General features: G+C 51.0%; 1 protein-coding gene across 3 annotated transcripts in view; it reads right to left on the reverse strand.

The window, feature by feature from the left end:
• LOC102254931 (seminal plasma protein BSP-30 kDa) overlaps nt 1-1662 on the reverse strand; it is a 12298-nt gene extending 10636 nt beyond the window's left edge. For all 3 annotated transcript variants that reach the window (XM_014550532.1, XM_014550533.1, XM_014550531.1), the window contains exon 1: nt 1428-1662. In XM_014550532.1, coding sequence (XP_014406018.1) covers nt 1428-1494 — 67 coding nt within the window. In that variant the 5' untranslated portion in view covers nt 1495-1662. The remainder of the gene's footprint in view (nt 1-1427) is intronic.
• Nucleotides 1663-3986: the final 2324 nt, after the last annotated feature.

A 3986-nucleotide genomic window follows, 5' to 3' on the forward strand; every position in this document is an offset into this window, starting at 1 on the left:
CTCTATCTCTCTCCCTTCCTCTCTGTAAAAAATCAATAAAATATATTAAAAAAAAAAAAAGAGGAAAACCATAAAAATCCTCCCGGCCTCACCACCCTGTCCCCCTCTCCACAGGTAACGGTGTTGTCATTCCTGTGACCTGCACAGGCAGCTTATGAATATTCAAGGCAAGTATTTATTTTTAATTGATTTGAGAGAGAGAGAGAGGAAGGAGGAGAGAGAGCAACATCAGTAGCTGTTCCCACTCAATACACCTTCATCGGTTGCTTCTTGTAGGTGCCCTGACCCGGGATTGAACCCACAACCTTGGCGTATTGGGGCGATGCTCTCAACAACGGAGCTGCCCGGCCAGGGCTCAGGGGCAAGTATTAACAGCCTTTCAAGCCTTTTCTACACAAAGGATAGCCTAGCCTTCGTACGGTTTATTTTGAACCTTGTTCCCTCAACCAAAGATCTTAGCAATCCCTCATAAGCTTCCTCTTTCTCTTCTTTTTTGAATCGTGGTAAGAACTCTTGACATGAGCTCTGCCTTCTTAGGGAATGTTGACGTCCCCAGGGCGGCATCGCTGACTCCAGGCATCACGACCTGCACAGCAGGTCTCTGGGACTTACTCCTCTTGTGTGACTGAAACGCTCTACTCCTGGAATGACTAACTCCCCATCGGCCTTCTCCCGGCCCCGGGCAATCACTGTTCTACTCTCTCTGTCTGTGGGTTTGACTATTTTAGATCCTTCGGAGAAGTGGAGTCAGGCAGGCAGTATGTGTCCCTCTGTAACTGGCTGATTTCACTTGCCATAACGTCCCTGGGGTAGGAGGCGGGATTTAGGAGCTCCCTCTTTCTTAACAGCGCTTTCATCCACATTGAAGGCGGGATTTAGGAGCTCCCTCTTTCTTAACAGCGCTTGCCATTCTTTGGATGGGAAGACTGAGGCGTCAGGAGAGGCTGAGTGACTTGCCCGTGAGCACCCAACCAGCAAGAGGAAGAGCAGGGATTTGAACTCAGGGCTCTCCAAATCCTCCGCTCTGCACCAAGCATTGTGCTGCATTTGAAAGACATCGGGCGCCCCTGCCGGGTGGCTCCGTTGGTTGGAGAGTGGTACCATGCACCCAAAGGGTTTCAGGTTCCGTTCTGGGTCAGGGCACATACCTAGGGTTCGGGTTCCATCCCAGGTTGGAGCTTGTGCGAGAGGCAATCGATCAATGTTTCTCTTTCACATCGGTGTTTCTCTCTCTCCCTCTCTCTCTCTAAAAATTAATATAAATATATCCTCGGGTAAGGATTGACCACAACAAGAATAAATAAATAAAATAAAAGATATTAGGGACGATGGATAGATGCTGTTTCCTGCCCGTCTCACCCCAAACCACCGCCTCCTAGGTCTCCCCTTCCTCCTGCTCCTCTCCTCCCCTGCCCGTGCCATCTCACCTGCTTGCAGCCCACACATACAGAGCATCAGGGACACCCAGCCTGCCAGCTTTCTCATCACCTCCATCTACCTGCAGGCGGCCTGCCCCGGCACAGGTTGCCTCTGACTTTATACTCCCCAATGCCCGCCCCTCCTACTCGAGCTGCTCCGGGGCACACGGACTTACTCCAGAGCACAGTGTGCCCTGCCCTGAACCTCAGGGCGCACACGAAGATCAGGAACATCCCTCTCAGAAGCGTGGCCCCAGACCAGCTCCATCCCCCTCACCTCACCGGCAAGCTGGTTGGAAATGCAAGTCCTCAGGCCCCACTCCAGACTCTGAAGCTCTGGGGAAGGGACCCAGGGCCTGGGTTGTAACATGCCCTCCAGGTGAGCCCAGTGGTTGCTAAAGTCTGAGAACCATCCCTCTGGCTTAATACTTTCATATCCACCTCATCTCATTTACTCCCTTCCTTATTTTTTTAAAATGAAAGTCCACCCTGGCCGGTGGCTCAGTTGGTTGAGCATCTTCCCGTGCACCAAAAGGTTGTGGGTTCAGTTCCTCGTCAGGACACATACCCAGGTTTCGGGTACGATCCCCGGTTGGGTGGGTACGGGAGGCAACCAATCTATGTTTCTCTCTCTCTCTCTCTCTCTCTCTCTCTCTCTCTCTCTCTCTCTCTCTCTCCCTTCCTCTCTCTCTAAAAAGCAATGGAAACATCTTGGGGTGAGGATTTTAGAAATGGAAGGAAGGAAGGAAGGAAGGAAGGAAGGAAGGAAGGGAGGGAGGGAGGGAGGGGGGGAGGAAGGAAGGAAAGAAGGAAGGAAGGGAGGAAGGAAGGGAAATAAAGTCCAGTGAGAAAGGCAAAGCCAGTGTAGCCTCCTGGATAAGTAAGGTCAGAACGGCCAAGCGTCATGGCTGCGGTCTGCCAGTACGTGGGAAGGACAGAGGGACCTGGGAGCGCAGAAGAGGAAAGAGCACTTTATGAGAGAGAAGAGGTTGGGAGAGTGAGAACAATAAAATGGCAGGTGTTCTAGTCCCCCACCCCCACCCCCACCCCCAGGGCAACCCAAGATGAGGAACAGACCGCCCTGGAGGCCAAGCGTCATGAGAAGGGAAGGGACTGACTCATCCTTCAGCATCCGTCTGTGCTGACGTCAGTACGTCCGTTACCCGCATTTGTAAACATACAGAGACCAGGTAGTGCTTCTACACATATTTGCCTTTTCCAAACAGAGAGGAGAGGCATGGAGAAACCCTGATAAAGGCACAGGCACTGAAGACACCGAGCTTCTCCTGTCTGACACGCAAGCTGTGGCCTTTTGCTGTTTTGCTGAAATGATGGATAGTGACACAGCGTCTGGCCCCTTCGCAGGTCATGAGGCCACCTGTCAATCAATCACGAGTAGGCAACATGGGTCGGCATCCCTGCGTCCCCTGCAAGCGCTGGGAGAAGTCCCCCTACGACTCCATAACCTGGGCATCGAATTCCTTGTTTGAAATCTGGGGAAACTGGGGCTCAGAGAGCCTCCATCACCTGTCAGAACAGAAGCAGCAACCTGATGTCAAGCCTTCTTGCGCTTCCTCGCCCGTTGTCACGGGGGTCTCACAGGCCAAGAGCCTTCAGCGGAAGCCGGTCCCTCCACAGTCACAGGTTCAAGGCTCACTCTTGCCTGGTCCCCAAGACAGACCTTACCTTGTTTCTGACACCTGCCAGCTGAGTGACTCTGCAAAGTGACTTTCATTTTCTAAGCCTGCAGCCAAATCTCTAAAAATGTCTGGGCTACATGCATTGATTGGAGAGCTCAGCAAATATTCTTTCTTTCTTTCTTTCTTCCGAGTTAATTCCACTTAATTATTTTCCATCATGCCACAGTCTCCAATCCACAGCTAGCATTATCAGGACACATACAAACAAATTCATTGGGAACGTGAGACCAGTTTTCCCATATTTCTTAATTAATAAGCTGTTGTTATTTATTAGGAAAGATAGGGCATCTTTGATTTCTCTCTCCCTCTTTCTCTTTGGTGCATTTTACAAAATGTTCTTAATTCTACTTGTAACGTCTCCCAAAGAGGATGGGAAGTTGTATTCCCAAGTATTCATGGTTTACGGGGGTGGCGCTGAACGCGTGCCAAGTTGCTGAGGTACATTCTAGAGATTCACCCACCCCACACCCCAGGGGCATGGCCAGGACACTCCGAGCAGGACCCAGCACACCCTACCCCCTGGAAGGGTCACCGTGGACGTTAGCGAGAGAACCCATTATTCCTTCTTTGCTTAACTGAACAGTCATTACGTCTCCAGGCACGCAACCAACTGTAATCAAATATTTTCCAGAACCGAAGTTGGTGTCCAGCCAACGGTGTTGGGTGCGCTGGGTGAGGATGAAAGAAAAATCTACCAAAGTCATAAACCAAGATGGGCTTGGACTCCAGAGCTTCCCTGAGAATAGCACTCATCACAGGCAACTGGAGAGAAATGACCAGTGATTACAGGCAGAGAGGGGACTATGTGGGGCTCGGTTTTATCCTCTGCAAAAATGAAAAGACAGAGGACAGAGGAGAGGTGGGGGTG

The sequence above is a fragment of the Myotis brandtii genome, unplaced genomic scaffold (assembly GCF_000412655.1).
Source record: "Myotis brandtii unplaced genomic scaffold, ASM41265v1 scaffold601, whole genome shotgun sequence".
Lineage (NCBI taxonomy): Eukaryota > Metazoa > Chordata > Mammalia > Chiroptera > Vespertilionidae > Myotis > Myotis brandtii.